Source organism: Perca flavescens, chromosome 14, assembly GCF_004354835.1.
Source record: "Perca flavescens isolate YP-PL-M2 chromosome 14, PFLA_1.0, whole genome shotgun sequence".
NCBI lineage: Eukaryota > Metazoa > Chordata > Actinopteri > Perciformes > Percidae > Perca > Perca flavescens.
This window is the reverse complement of record NC_041344.1, coordinates 4,557,177-4,573,012: the sequence shown is the minus strand read 5'-3', so window position 1 is coordinate 4,573,012 and position 15,836 is coordinate 4,557,177. Positions and strand designations below refer to the sequence as shown.

The window sequence follows — 15,836 nt, the reverse complement described above, 5'->3', positions numbered from 1 at the left end:
GAGTGTGACGTCATTCCCAGCTTCGGCTTCCGAGTTAAATGGGACTCACTATAACGTCTGATCTCATCTTCTATTTAAGTTGAGAACAGGAACTGTGTGGTGTTTTCTCAACCCCCCCCAAACTTTTAGGGTTTTAAAATAACTTCAACTTGGTTATAATAATTCCCCTCAGTCTCTCTGACTGGGCCAGCATATCAACGCAGCAACCCTAACCATGTTATGGGACTTCTAGAAACAGAAATATCAGACAGTATCTACCTATGTTATGGGACTTATAGAAACATCAGACAGTTTCTACCTATGCTATGGAATTTAAAAACAGAAACATCAGACGGTTTTTGCCCTCTTTTAGGTGGCAGGAGGGAAAATGAGTCATTCTCAACACTTGTTGTGTTCTGGTTTCATTCAATGCCAACCTGTGCAACACAGTCCATGCTGTGCACCAAGTGCAATGCATGTTTTAGCCATAGACTGTTAATATTTACAGTCTATGGTTTTAGTCCAGCAAACTATAAATACATATTCAAGTGGACTTTAGTTGGCTTAACACATAGACTGTTTATATAAAAAGAGGTTTACCAAAATACAGCTACAATGCCGAAATAATAGTCCCAGCAGCAAAATAGTTTATTTTAAGAAGTTATTGCGTAGGTTTGTTTATATGTATAAACCAGTTTCTTTTATTTCCTGTATAATCTGACATAAAGTAGTGTTCAGTGAAACACTAATGCTGTTTTGACTTTGACACAGCATGATTGGCTAGCACGCATGTCAATTCAACGCGGACCCCGAATTCCCTCGCGTCTATTGGTCAATTGTGCCTATCCATCACAATGCGCTGTTTCGATTGGGCCGAATCACCTTTAAACCCCTCTTTCTGCTTCGCCCTCAACAATAGGCTGATTTGCGTCCTCAATCACACTCTCTGAATCCTCTTATTGGTTCTTCGTCTTGTCTGTCACACTATCGTTTTCCGTGATTGGCTGGTCTGTCACATATGGGCGGTGCCTTTCCGGAAAATTCGTTTCCTCGTCTGTCATATTGCGAAGGAAAAGGGAAGAGCCCAAACAGACAAATCACTCGGAGATACAAACGGATAAATATATCACTTTTCCCACGGAGGAAACACCCCTTTATTTTGAATTATAAATGATATCCATGCCTGATATCACTCCGGTACCTTAATGCTAAAAAAAATAGCGTCCGTATTGTGTTTCTGTTTGTTTGTTTAGCTAGCTGCTATCACGTCGCTATCTGACTGCAGCCAACTGCTCTCCAAACACACCGCCTTTGTGGCTATGAGTACGGATTTACTATCTGATTTGGACACTCGTTTCTTCGCTGATAATCTCCTGACAAGCGAAGATTGGGGTGAGTTATCATTTTAATCGTTTACAACGGTAAACACACATGTATAATACGACACAAAGCTAGATGACAGTGGTGTGGTATGACCAGCATCCGTCCAGGCGAAGCTAGCTGCGGCGTTAAAACGGTTAAATTCTTCCCCCACCCCCTGCAAAATCTCCATTGTGGACTTTTAAGGGTTTTATTTTATAGAGAAGGTGTTGCATTGGGTGCAAGATGCTCGTTGCACGCGGTTGAAGTGTGCTTCCTCAAGTCACCAGACCCGGATATGTCAGTTTATCTTTAACACTGTGTGGGAAGCGTCATCACACATTAACACAAGCGCACGTCCCTTTTTCTCTTTCGTCCACCTTGTAATTACTCGCATTTTATTAGTCTTGTGTTGACCTGTTTCTTGTTCAAAGTCTTTCAATACACGCACAATTGAATATGGCTTCTAAGTGGCTTTATTCTGGTTTGTATCTTAACATAAATGCACCGAACTGAGGGAGTTTTCCCAATGTGCTACTTGTTTTAATATCACTCTACCAGGTTCATATTAATATATCCATGTGTATACATTACGTTATAACGAGGGTTTTTTCCTACGTTTGTGGAAGAATTACAGTGGCTTGCATACGTTTACACAACCATGTTAAAGTTGACTAAAAAAAGAATAAAAAAAGCATCTCTTGAAAATGTATCTTAATGCCTTAATTTAAAAAAAATAGGAAAAATCCAGCCTTTGAGAACACCAATTTTCTTTTTTAATGAATAATGTATCGTAAATAAATAAATAAATAAATGTTCATCCTTAAAATACAGGGGGCATAACTTTACACACCCCTATGTAAAATTCCCATAGAGGCAGGCAGATTATTATTTTTAAAGGCCAGTTATTTCATGGATCCAGGACACAATGCATCCTTATAAAGTTCCCTTGGCCTTTTGGAATTAACAAGACCCCCAACATCATCACATACCCTTCACCATACCTACAGTGGGGGAAATAAGTATTTGACCCCTTGCTGATTTTGCAGGTTTGCCCACTTACAAAGAATGCAAAAATCTACAATTTTAATCATATGTACATTCTAACAGTGAAAGACAGAATCCCAAAGAAAATTCCAGAAAATCACATCATATGAATTTATTAAAATTGATAACCATCTGATAAGGAAAAACAAGTATTTGACCCCCTGGACAAACAGCATGTTAATATTTTGTAGAAAAGCCATTATTGGCCAGCACAGATGTCAAACGGTTTTTATAGTTGGTGACAAGGTTTGTGCACATTTCGGCAGGGATGTTGGCCCACTCCTCCCTGCAGACAGCCTCCAAATCATTCAGGTTCCGAGGTTGTCGCCTGGCAACTCGAATTTTAAGCTCCCTCCAAAGATTTTCAATCGGATTCTGGTCTGGAGACTGGCTAGGCCACTCCAGAACCTTGATGTGCTTCTTCTTCAGCCACTCTTTTGTTGCTTTGGCGGTGTGCTTAGGGTCGTTGTCGTGCTGAAACACCCATCCTCGACCCATCTACTGAGGGAAGGAGATGTCGGTCCAGAATTCCACGATACATGGCCCCGTCCATCCTCCCCTCAATACGATGGAGTTGTTCCGTCCCCTTGGCTGAAAAGCACCCCCAAAGCATGATGTTGCCACCACCATGCTTGACGGTGGGGATGGTGTTCTTTGGGTTGTACTCGGTGTTCTTTGCCCTCCAAACACGACGAGTTGAGTTGAGGCCAAAAGTTCTATTTTGGTCTCATCTGACCACATCAGCTTCTTCCAGGCCTCTTCTGAGTCGTCCAGGTGGTGAATGGCGAACTTCATGCGGGCCTGTACATGTTTCTTCTTGAGCAGGGGGACCTTGCGTGCGCTGCAGGATTTCAATCCATGACGGCGTAGTGTGTTACCAACCGTTTCTTTTGTAACTGTGGTCCCAGCTGCCTTCAGTTGATTCATCAGTTCCCCCCTTGTGGTTTTGGGATGATTCCTCACCGTTCGCATGATCAGGGACACCCCACGAGGCAAGATCTTGTGTGGAGGCCCAGACCGAGGGAGGTTGGCGGTGTTGTGGTGCTTCTTCCATTTCCTGATAACTGCACCGACAGTTGATCTTTTCTCTCCAAGTTGCTTTCCGATTTTCTTGTAGCCCATCCCAGCCTTGTGCAGATCAACAATCTTGTCCCTGATGTCCGTAGAAAGCTCTTTGGTCTTGCCCATGGTGGTGATGTTGGATGCTGGTTGTTTGGGTGTTGACAGGTGTCTTTTATACAGGTAACGAGGTGAGGCAGGTGTATTTGATGTAGATAATTGGTTCGGATTGGCGCTGTGTCTTAAAGAAAGACTAACTGGCTTGTAGGAGCCAGAATACTTGCTGTTTGTCCAGGGGGTCAAATACTTGTTTTTCCTCATCAGATGGTTATCAATTTTAATAAATTCATATGATGTGATTTTCTGGAATTTTCTTTGGGATTCTGTCTTTCACTGTTAGAATGTACATATGATTACAATTGTAGATTTTTGCATTCTTTGTAAGTGGGCAAACCTGCAAACTCAGCAAGGGGTCAAATACTTATTTCCCCCACTGTAGAGACTTGCATGGTTTTATTTCAGTTAGCCTAATAGCTAGTTTGATTTGCATTGAGAGATGATTTTATGGAAAGTACCCCATGCCAACCTCTAGGTATGGTGTCTTGGAGAATCCAAGGACTGAAACGTACCGATACAGTTTATTGCAAGTGAACAGGAGCGTGAACATGAATTGTCTTCCCTCTCACCTATACTAAAGACCAAACAATGATTTGATTATTTGAGAAAACACGATCAAGTTGACTGCTCCTGAAAGTTGGTTCTGACTTCTTGACTTGTTTGTGAGTCTCTTGTGTGGCCACAAAATTGCAACGGATGCAATTTCAGTCCCGAAAACAAGACCGTAACCGTGATCTTTCGGTGTTTTTCCTTTTGCCGCCAAATTTTTTACGTATGAAACGGAACTGGCACTTCGCTGCAACACAAGCAAATATATTTATTCCCCTCTATTCACACACAATGAGGCATATTTTCAGTTGTGATTTGAACTGTATTTTTTTGAGGAACTACAGGGCACTTAACTGTAGGGCGGTCCTCGACTAAAGAAATTCTTAGTCGACTAACACTTATACGATTTTGTCGACTAATCGATTAGTTGATTTAATTGACAGAGCTGTGAGCTTTGAGAGGTGGTTAAGACTAGAAAAGCACAATATAAATGTAGTTAATTAACCATCTGTAAAACTGAGTTTCTCCACAATTAATCCTGCAAAAGCACCACTTTAAATCTTGTGTTAACCATAAATGTGCTCAAAAGTTTCTTGGAAATAAGTAATTAAGCATGAATAAGCATAAAAAATGACTAATCGACTAAAGAAATCTTAGTCGACTAAGACCAAAACGACCGATTAGTCGACTAATCGACTAAGAGATGTGGCAGCCCTACTTAACTGTGAGGTTTTTGGTGGGGGCTGTTGGTTTAATAGTTGACTCGGAAGAAAGCGAACGTTTTGACAATAAACGACATCAACAGTATGTGGAGTTGAACTGGACGGCCCCAATAACCTCTGAATAGTTCTACTCGTTGTTAAATTGCAATGTGAACGACATTATGTTGGCTAGGATTATTTAAAAGGCAACCGCGACTACATTGTGCGTCTGCCCTATTTCTGATACCGTGGCGGCAGAAATTTTGCTGTGGCGGGCCGCCACTACAAAATCAACACCGAGGAGATGCTGCCTTTATTTGTTTCTCGAGGTGTTATCGTATAGTCGAGAAACACACTTCCTGTCCCCGTCTGTTTGCTGGTAACTTGTTGCCATGTGTATCGTTAAAGACGTGCTGTGTGGAGATCCTTTACTTCAGTAAAAGTACTAATACCACACTGTAATAATACTCTCTTACAAGTAATCGTCCTGCATTGAAAATGTTACTTCAGTAAAAGTCTGTAAGTATCATCAGGGAAATGTAGTTAAAGTATTAAAAGTTAAGAAGAATCCTCCCATCGTAGGAAGTGTAAAGGATCCAACCAGTTGTGTGTTTAATGGTCAGTTTCAAGGATGGAGGACTCTTTAATATCTGATTATTATATCGCGAGGAAAATTGTATAATCCAAACCTAACCCTACATGTTTCAGCTGGACTCGTTATATTGTCGGCTAGTTTACTTTAGAATCCAACATCAGATGTTATAAACTACATGTGTTCTGTGTGCAGGAATCTTAATGTGTCAAGTAACTAGTAACTAAAGTAACTAGTAACTAAAGCTGTATACGGATGATGTAGCGGAGTAACTAAAGTACCTAGTAACTAAAGCTGGAACAGATGAATGTAGCGGAGTAACTAAAGTAACTAGTAACTAAAGCTGGAACAGATGAATGTAGCGGAGTAACTAAAGTAACTAGTAACTAAAGCTGTAACAGATGAATGTAGCGGAGTAACTAAAGTAACTAGTAACTAAAGCTGGAACAGATGAATGTAGCGGAGTAACTAAAGTAACTAAAGTAACTAAAGCTGGAACAGATGAATGTAGCGGAGTAACTAAAGTAACTAGTAACTAAAGCTGGAACAGATGAATGTAGCGGAGTAACTAAAGTAACTAGTAACTAAAGCTGTAACAGATGAATGTAGCGGAGTAACTAAAGTAACTAGGAACTAAAGCTGGAACAGATGAATGAAGCGGAGTAACTAAAGTAGAGATGGTCCGATACCATTTTTTTTCTTCCTGATAGTTAATCTGAATCCTGAACTTGTGTATCGACAGATAACGAGTACCGACCCGATAACAGTGTGCCATATATATATATATATATATATATATATATATATATATATATATATATATATATATATATATATATATATATATATATATATATATTATTATTATTATGTTTGAACTACTATCCCTGGATGTATGAATGTGATATTATTATTTCTCTCTTCGTTGTTCAGCCTGGCTAAGGTTGAACTCTTTGTAAAATGTGAACAAACTCAAACAATGAATGCCGTAGAACTTTCTTTTATTATCCAGTTTGACAGTCGGTCATGAACGGAAAAAGAACATAAAATAAACTACTTTACTACAGGGTTAAATAATGTCTTATCTGATCCGTGCATAAACTCCAGTACTCACCGATACCTGCGTTTTAGGCAGTATCGGAGGTTTTTCAGATCCTGGTATTGGTATCGGAACAGCTGTAGTAAAAAAGTACAGTATTTCTCTCTGAAATGTAGCGGAGTAGAAGTAGAAAAGTGGCATGAAAAGAAAAAGACTCAAGTATAGTACAAGTACCTCAACATTTGGACTCAAGTACAGTACTGAAGTACATGTGCTTAGTTACATGCCTGAGTCTGGACAGTTTACGGTTGTTTGGTAACTTGCTCGTAAACACACATTCAGAGAGGAGTTCGGTGGCTGTTTTTATTCTCAGTTATCATTTTGGCGCTGGGGATTTTGCTTTGGGCCTGGCTCAAACCTCTTTGGGGGGGGGCAACATTCCTCTATACAGGAAAACCCTGTTTGGTTAATAATAATAATAATAATAATAATAATAATAATAATAATATCCTGTGTTGTCGCTCGTGACTGTCTGATGTGTTTACGCTATTGTAAACTTCTAAAATTGACTTGATTTGTGTCTATCCTACTGTCCCTTATAATGCCCATATTTAATGCTGTCTTTTTAAAAAGACTGCTATAGTTCTTACAATACTATGTTTACATTATTCCCTTATATTGTCCATATTTAATGCTGGTCTCTAGACTTCATCCTTGCACTGTTGGACTTATTTGCACTATACCACCATGACACACACACACTCATAGAGCACCTCACCATGCAGCCTGAATCACAGGGTCAGTCCCTGCCCTGCCACTGCAAGCCTCTCCTGCTTATACATCCCTCAGTACACTCATGGGAATTTTCTCTTTAGCGTCTTTTCTTTTGTTGTCCATAACATTCATGTGGATTTGTTACTTTATCCTCCGGTTTATGATGTATGTGCATGTTGTGTGTGATGTCTGTAAGCCACTGGGACTTTGAATTTCCCCCTTGGGGATCAATAAAGTATCTTATCTATCGATCTGAATGCTGTCTGTGTCCCCAGATGCCTGCCTGTACCAGTGTGAGAGCATGGAGGAGGGAGAGGACGCCGACTTCAGCCGGGGGTTGAAATACGAACCATCGGTACGGAGACAAAAAAACGAAAAGACGGTGTCGCTGCTCGCAGCTCTGGTTTCCGTCCCCCGGGGGGACCGAGAGTGAAACCGAAGCCACAAACAAACACACCGTTTGATACGTGTGATAAGTCATAACTTTTTTTTAATCTTTGAAGAGGGGGAAACCCATTCCCTCTCTCGTGCACAGTGGAGCAAGGAGTTGATTCAATGGACAGATCTGTAAAACGGATTAAAAACTCTCCACAAAGAATCACTCAAAAGCAGCATTTTATCCTGCGTTAACAGAGATGGGCTCATACGTTTTTAGAAGTCCTTCAGCATGAAAACACCCTGACCGACTAGACCAAATCAACCGATTAGTCGACTAAAAAGGAGGGCAGACCTAGAATTTACAACCCCAAATCAGAAAAAGTTGGGACAGTATGGAAAACAAAAATAAAAAAAGAAAGTAGGGATTTCTAAATGTACTTTTGACTTGTTTTTCATTGCAGTCAATACAACAGCACATAATTTAATGTGTTCCTCATGATTTTTATTTTTTTTTCTTAAAAAAAACAAAATTCCTATTTTGGTTCTTGCAACACATTTCAAAAAAAGTTGGAACAAATGAAACTAAGTTGACCAGACAAAACATGAAATATTTTGTGTTCACATTGTCTGCAATGAAATACAAGTCAAAGTACATTTAGAAATCACTACTTTATTTTTTTATTTGTGTTTTCCATACTGTCCCAACTTTTTTCTGATTTGGGTGTTGTACAACCTCCTTATAAAAAAGGCCCATATTCATCCTCTCTGCTCATCTTGTGGATTTAATAATATTTTTCCAAAATGTTGAATTATTCCTTTAACTGTGTGATCGACATATTGGCATCGCTCATTCACATGTTGTTGCAGCAGCATACGTGGTATTATTTAAGCCCCAGTAGGTTCACATGTTGGGTCAAAAGATAATCAGGCTAATTGTTTGTCTCTCTCACACACACACACACACACACACACACACACACACACACACACACACACACACACACACACACACACACACACCTCTAATTTTCCACCTGACTTAGTCTCTCTCTTTTTTTCCTCTCTCTCTTTCTCCCTCCCCTCCCTCTCGCAGTTTGACAATGACCTCGTGCTCACCCTCGATCCTGACAACCCCACGTCGCCATGGCGACACCTTGACGACAACCTTCTCACAGGTACAGAACAGCCAACCCCGTGAGGCGCTCACGGGGAACCTTAAAAACAACCTCGGTCAGCGTTTGGCTTTCACGCATCAAAGGTTCTCTGAAACGCGAGACGCTTCGGCCTCGCTGCTGCCACAGGAAAAGTCTTTATTATTATTTATTATATATCATAGATTTTGTCCAGAGATAGATCAGGATAGTGTGTTTTTCTTCTTCTTTTGGTCAACAAATCCCATGAAAACACCCAAACAGGAAGTCAGAAATGACTGAGAGACGGAAGTCTGTGGCTCTCTGCTCCGAGCCCATTGGTTCCTACTGAAGACGTCAATCTTTTAAAGCTCCATTGTGTAATTTTTGGAGTTGATTCTTAGCAAAAACCCCTTTTGTTCTTTGTGGCTTAAATATACTTATTTTAAACAGTTTCTTGGTTCATTAATTTAAAGGTACACTGTGTAGTGTTTGAAGTATTTTATTAGCTAAAATCAGTGTCTTCATTCATGAATATGTACTCATTGGTGTAAAATGACCTCTGCCAATGATCTGACCAATCCTCGTAAGCGAAGAATTTCTCATCTGTGTTTACGTTGGACGGGCAAGTCCAAGAAGGCCTTCATGTCGTTCCGTCATTTTGAAAAACTCTAATGGCTGAGAGGGATATGGAGCACTAGCCGACCTGTCCAGCTAATCCACAACGCGTTCTCGTTCAGAGCCGGCGTCACGTGACTGAAAACCAGCTGAAACGGAGAAGGAGGCAAATTTGAAAGCCTGCAAGTGCACTTGAGTTCGTAATGGAGGATCGTACTCCCGCCGAGCCACGGGAGAAGGAATCCTTGTTGCCGAAAAAGGCGATGAAGCGCTATTGGAAGACATGTCGTCGTAGCTTCTTGGTGCGTAACGGCTACCGTAGTTGCAACACGCATTTGGAAAAAGCGAGGTGCGTGAGAGCACTATTCGTTTGAATGCAAAATACAATTTTTATTTTTATTTTTTTTAAACACTTTTGGGCATTTCTGCCTTTATTGGATAGGAAAGCTGAGACCTTGTGCGTCGAGGAATAAACCTCTGCATATGTGTGCTCGCTCTACCAACTGAGCTAACCGGCCACCAAAATACAATTTCACCGCCAGATGGGAGACATACCCACACAGTACAGTGTACCTTTTTTAAGGAGAAACCTTTGGCTTTTTGTGCTGCTAAATTCATGGAGAGCTTAAATAACTGCTGCAATGAGTGCAAAACCTAGTCTTTACGTCGCCTTTATTTTAAGCCTATAACAACCAGAATTTACCTTTTTTTATATTCTTTGATTTTATTGTGCTATTTCTATAAAAAAAAAAGATCCAGCTGGAAGTCGGACTGTTTATTAGAGGGTATTTATTTGATGTTTTTTCAGGATATTTTCTCTGGGAGGTTGCTACCCTGATTCAACGTGACACTGATTTCTGTGTGTTTATTCATTCTGTACTATCATTATGATTGTTATAATTCTGGGTTTTGGTGGCGATGATAAGTAGTTACATAGCACTTTTAGAAAGTGATAAATAAATCAAGTTATTGTCATTTTTTAAGCCTTAAAAACTCACTTTTAAGCCTCAGCAGTCTTTGTTTTGATATCTGCAGAGCTGTGAATCTTCACTGATCTCCCGATTCGATGCGATACGATTATCACGTCTTCGATTCCATATCACGATGCGTCAAATAAATCTTTTCTATTAAAAGCCACGTAGGATATTTAATTTACAGCTTTTCAAGCTCCAAAAACCAAACATTCTGCAGTGCTCCAATACTAAATCAATTGGATACATAAAACTATACAGCACTGAGCACATGGCACCTCCTGAATGTGCAAAACATACCAGAATATGTAAACAGAAATGTTGTTAGGCCGACATTAAATTGTAAACCGAAATAATCGATTATGAGCCGGCCGATTATCAATGCAGCATCGTCCGTGTCCACGATTCCACGCATCGATTATTTGATTAATTTCAACACCTCTAGATGTCTGTGTGTCTTTCTTTTTCTCTCTGAAGGAGAAGCGCCCGTGGTAAAAAGTGAAATGACCATCACTCAGCCGTTACCCGTGGAAATGTGTAAGTCCTGCAGCTGCTTTTTCAAATCTGACCCAAACCAACTATGCTGCTTACATACTCTTGTTTACGATCACTGGTGTATGATTTTTGTTTGTGTGTCCAGTGTTCCAGGTGAAAGCAGAGCCTCCCTCTCCGGCATCCTCGCTCGCGTCCGAATGCTCCGCGTCGTCTCCAGACCCACAGGTGTGTGTGTGTGTGTGTGTGTGTGTGACCCTCATGTTGTCTCCCCGTCAACCATGAACTTGTTATCCTTCCTCAGCGGTGTCAAACTCAGTTTCACAAAGGGCCACACTGGAAAATTAGAATCACATCAAGGGCCAGACATGTAGAGTTTATTGCTTTTATGTCATCAAAAAAAATATATTTATCAAATATCTTCAACTGTATTATTGCATTTCTCCTATAGTCTTCTCATAGATAGTTTAGTTGACAAAAATGTCAAAGACAAAGAAACGTAAAAAATGTCGAATAAAGCGACAGAAATGTTGGAAAAAGTAGCAAAAAGTGACACAAACTGGGCAGGCCAAAATTTATATGGGGGCCGGATCAAAATATGTGGGGGGCCGGATTTGGCAAGAAATTATGAATTATTTTGACTAATAGTTAAAGTCCGAGGATGTTGAGTGGATAACCATAGACTCGTACATGTCAAAGTTTGGTCAGGATGCTGTTTTGAAACCATTTAAAAAACAGAAATTTAATGGCTATAAAATTGATTAAAACACAAGTACCGTAATCAATTAATTTGAACTGCGAACAACGTTGTATCTAGGTTCCATACAACGTACATGCATGCATCCATGTTATTTTGGGGCAATTTGGTTGAAAGAAACCCATATTTCTGATATAAAATACTTTGAAAATGGGTCAAAATGTGACCCTAGGGAAACACAAGGGTTAATTCTGTTGAAGTAGACATTCAACTGGATGTATTAAAACAGTTTTAACATGGAGGATGTTAAGGGGTTTGCTGACTGTGAAAACTAACCTCTTTTGTCCCGTAGATACACAGTTTTTGTCTTGCAATGAATGAATGAATGAATAAAAACATAATGACTCATTCACATTATGTCAGCAGCAGCATGAATCAGGTGTTTTTTAACGGAGGATAAAAACGCTCTCGGTATCATTTTCTGACTGAGTGTCTCTCCCCTCCAGATCACCGTTAAGGGGGAAAACCCTCCGACTCCTCCGTACATGTACGGAGACGTGCTGTCTCCCCCGCTGGGCGCCATGGAGGTCACCGTGGCAACAACAGCTGTACCCCGACCACAGACGCAGCTTCAGACGCCGATCCCGGCAGTCGTCGGTGGAATGCAGACGCAGGCTGCAGGTAGGCTGACACGCACCAACTCTCCGAATGCTGTAGGCCGCAACGGGCCAACTCCAGCCCCCGCGGGCAACATCCGGCTCCTCTCCAATTTGGATCCAGCCCACGTAACTGTTTAGGTTTACAATACATTTTTGGCCCGCCTAGTTGTGCGCCAAAACCAAAAAGACGGGGAAATGTTTTCCAAATTGAAATCACGCGACGCTCAAAGCAGAATTTGCCAGATTTGCCGACTTTGGGACTCAGAAGATCCCTAAAAAGCAGAGAGGTCACATATTCAGGCTGTTGTTCTGAGTTGGCTGTGTGGCAGCCTCCTCTTTAAAAAGTTGCATTGTTTTTTGCATTTATTTGGAAAATTCTGTGACGACTAAGGAACCTTCTTTTGCTGACTGTTTTTAGGGCTTTATGTGGGCCAAATGTAAAATAGTGTGAAACATGCTGAACAATCCAAAATATGACTTTTGTCACTAAACTATCCATGTCTGGCCCTTGATGTGATTCTCATCTCCAGTGTGGCCATTAGTGAAACTGGCTGTGGTTTGTCAGTAAGGAGAGGTTTAAGTTAGCTGCTGTGTTTCTAAAGCTATTTTAATCATAGAATACTGGAAGGAGAAATTGCTTTCTTTTTGCTGGTGTATTTGTTCTGATGGTGGTCGGCTGTGTTTAGCTGCAGTTAATATTTAAAGCTTGAGAGCGTACATTCCAGCCGTTGCTACAAAGCTAATTAAGACTATCAGCTCCACACAACTCTCTCTGTATTTCTCAGTAGGACTGAGAAACTTCTGATGTTCAGAAGATATTGCCGTTTGGCGACTTTTGCGTGCAGAAACTCGAGTGAAGATGAATACCACTTCTGAAGAGTCCATGTCTTAAATCATCAGTGTCCTCCTTGGCTACTATCAATTGCATGTAGGATGGGGTGGGGGCTGTGCACGATCACGGAAGGCTTGTATCATGTGGACGGCGCGCTGACAATTTTGTACTTGGAATTCCTCACGGGGGCGACAAAATCTACGTACTGTAGCTTCAATGTGTATTTCCCGGGCGATGTGTTAACATTTCCAACCGTTCACAGCCCAAACACCGACAAATGGCCGATATATATTCTGTAGTATATGTGGTTGGTGTTGGCCGGTGATGGCATGTGTAGCGTGGACTAGCTGACCGCTTGCTCAAGTTTTCAATTGGCAAATAAAATGACAAAAATTGTCCCAAAAAACTGTCACGGAGCATGGCTGGATATGATTGGCTGTAATAGAAGCAGAATCATGTTGCACTCAAAGCGTTGCTTTTAGACAGATGGTCCATTTGTGTTTTTAATGTGGCACTAAGAGGGAAAAAAAAAAAGAGATCGCTTACTAAAATACATGTGGTTTACAGATAATGTACATCAGTACTTGACCCGTACTTGTGTAAGAATCGAATAGTTGTACCGAGCTGTCTGGGCTGAAGGAAAAGCTCCCGACTTCCCAGTTAATCTTCCAGTCTTCACCTATTCAGGTATTGTGTATAGAGAAGATCAGGGCGGACCCACAACACAATGGGGGGATTGTATATGTCCCCTCTGGTGTGGGAACCCTGGTGTAGTCTTGTAACCTGACTCCGCCAGATGGATTGCTTCGTATTTGCTCGGCATATCCATCTGGGAACTTTCCGTTGGAAAACTTTTGGGAAGGGGCGGAATACTGGTTATTTGATTGGATGAACCATCTGTCTATCACCTATGTTGGTGATAGACGGGCCAAATCAACCAATCAGATCCACGAAGCGTATGAAAATACAACCACAAGCCCGCCCCTGCTGCTGCAGGCAAAGCATAGCTCGTAAGCTCCGCATGCAAGCAACATGTCTGTAAAGAATATTTGCCGTTTGTGTAACGAGAATTTAGGAATAAAAGACACCATTTCAGGTTCACGGACCATATTCCAAAAGAAGGATCCAAGAGAAAAAAAGCATTAGCGAGCGGCTAACAGAATTAGGGCTACCGCTGGCTGATAATACTGGTTAGCTGATTGGATAAACCATCGGTCTATCACCACCTAACCCACCTCAAAACCAACGCTGATTGGCCCGGTCATTTGGCTAACGGCTCCAAATTTTCTCTGCCTCAAGACGCCAGACTGATCTGCGAGTGGAAAACTGGAGCTCGCCAGATCAGGACGGTCTCACGAGGCTAGTAGTCTTGTGAAGTTGATTTCAAACATAAACTCCAGCCCTAACCCTTGTGCGGTCTTCCCATCAACCTTGAAAAAAAAACTTTTCACAGTTTGTTTTTGCTTTTTCCAACATTTTAAATTGTAAAATTTTTCTTCTTTACATTTTCAGCGCTTATTTCCACGTCCCATATTTTCTGAAATGAAACAAAAATTGAAAACGGGTCAATTTGAACCTAAGTCAACACAAGGGTTTTTAATGTGCATGTGTTTTGCTGTTGAAAGAGCAAATTTGTTTAAACCCAAATGACTCCAGTGTGTGGATGTGATGGAGTGTGTCATCATCGGGGAACCAGTATTTGCATTTCAAATCATTGACTTGTTGACAGCTGGAGTATCTGAAAGTGCTGCAGAGCAGCGCAGTTAAAAGTCAGTCGTCTAAAATATAATGACTGCAAATGTAAATAAATAAATTGACATTCACGCTCATGTTCCACTATTATTCTGAAATTGATACAGGTCATGTAAACAGCAAAGTCCGTTTGGATAACCACGATAAGGCCTTTTTTCCGGGTATAGCGTTTTCTGGGTAAGACATGTGGGATATGCCGTTTTATTATTCTGGTTTCAGAAGCATTCTTCGGACACGTGTACGGCACATTCGGAATCTGCGTCTCAATCAGGGTTTTTACTTGTAGCCCGGATGCCAGTCGAACTTGGCCCCGCCCACAACGTTTGAGGTCGGAAAGTTGGGTCTGGACTGCCGTTGTGGAGCAGCTACGCTCCAACCAGAGCTGTTCGGACCAATCAAATTGTCAGGACGGGCTTTATACGATGATGGACAGATGATTAACAGTAACGTAATCAACCGCGTCACCAAAGAGCGCTCGGGTTGAATTTGTTTACAACAAAGATGGCTGCCGCTGGAGAAATGAGATGTGGAGATTCTGCCGTCGCGTCTGTTATGGCGTTTTTCCATCACGTGGTACCTGCTCGGCTCGGCTCGGCTCGACTCGCCTGTTTTTGGTTTTCCATTACGAAAAAAAGTACCTGGTACCTGCCAACAGGTATTATAGAAGAGATCGACAGCACGTTCATTTTAAAAGAGGAACGGAGAACTGCAATCGAGGCGTTTGTCAATCGGGAAGATGTTTTTGCCCTCCTTCCTACGGGATTCGGCATCGTCACTTACTCCGTTGCTCTGATTGGTTGTAGGTCTGTCCGTTGCTCTGATTGGTTGTAGGCCTATCCAATTGAGCGCAGAGGCATTTTCTTTCCTGGTTGGGTTGAAACCAGGAAAAGATAAATGCTGCGGTAAAGATGGATGCTCAAAGGTAAAGAAGGAGAAACATGGCTACTTTTAAACCTTATGAAAGACTTGGATATCAACAGGTTTTTGGATTCTGCGCACAAATCTCTACGTTGATCTTTTCAAGAAGCTGGTTGAAGGAATGAAAGAGGGACGCTGTGTTCAAACGCTCTAACAAGTCCAGTGGAAAACTT

At 41.3% G+C, this 15,836-nt stretch overlaps 1 protein-coding gene across 1 annotated transcript in view; it reads left to right on the top strand.

Moving 5' to 3' along the window:
* The first annotated feature begins 1,041 nt into the window (after positions 1-1,041).
* Positions 1,042-15,836, top strand: part of atf6b (activating transcription factor 6 beta) — a 29,442-nt gene continuing 14,647 nt past the window's right edge. The window contains exons 1-6 of the mRNA XM_028598404.1: positions 1,042-1,371; positions 7,492-7,571; positions 8,688-8,769; positions 10,791-10,850; positions 10,954-11,033; positions 12,009-12,183. Of these exons, the coding sequence (XP_028454205.1) occupies positions 1,299-1,371; positions 7,492-7,571; positions 8,688-8,769; positions 10,791-10,850; positions 10,954-11,033; positions 12,009-12,183 (550 nt within the window). The 5' untranslated portion in view covers positions 1,042-1,298. The remainder of the gene's footprint in view (positions 1,372-7,491; positions 7,572-8,687; positions 8,770-10,790; positions 10,851-10,953; positions 11,034-12,008; positions 12,184-15,836) is intronic.